The sequence below is a fragment of the Buceros rhinoceros genome, unplaced genomic scaffold (genome assembly GCF_000710305.1).
Source record: "Buceros rhinoceros silvestris isolate BGI_N320 unplaced genomic scaffold, ASM71030v1 scaffold44828, whole genome shotgun sequence".
Classification (NCBI taxonomy): Eukaryota; Metazoa; Chordata; class Aves; order Bucerotiformes; family Bucerotidae; genus Buceros; species Buceros rhinoceros.
Genome location: NW_010428225.1, coordinates 625 through 924, shown reverse-complemented (window position 1 = coordinate 924; position 300 = coordinate 625). Strand labels below are relative to the sequence as shown.

General features: G+C 67.7%; 1 protein-coding gene across 1 annotated transcript in view; it reads right to left on the bottom strand.

The window, feature by feature from the left end:
• Positions 1-4: 4 nt before the first annotated feature.
• The window catches only part of NEUROD1 (neuronal differentiation 1), a gene marked incomplete at its 3' end in the record, with an annotated part of 833 nt that continues 537 nt past the window's right edge, over positions 5-300 (bottom strand). Inside the window, exon 2 of the mRNA XM_010142188.1 lies at positions 5-298. Coding sequence (XP_010140490.1) covers positions 5-298 — 294 coding nt within the window. The remainder of the gene's footprint in view (positions 299-300) is intronic.

Sequence of the window (300 nt, the reverse complement as noted above, 5' to 3'; positions counted from 1 at the left end):
GGCCGGGCGACTGGTAGGGGTACGGGTGGGCCGGGAAGGACGCGCCGGCCGCCGACACGTGGGGCGGCACCTCCTGGCTCTGCTCGGGGAGGAAAGTCCGCGGGTTGAGCTGCAGGCAGCCGGCCACCAGGTTGGTGGTGGGTTGCGGCAGACCCTTGCAGAGGGTCTGCACGAAGGAGACCAGGTCGGGGCTCTTGCCCGAGCGCAGGATCTCAGAGAGCGCCCAGATGTAGTTCTTGGCCAGGCGCAGGGTCTCGATCTTAGAGAGCTTCTGCGTCTTGGAGTAGCAGGGCACCACCT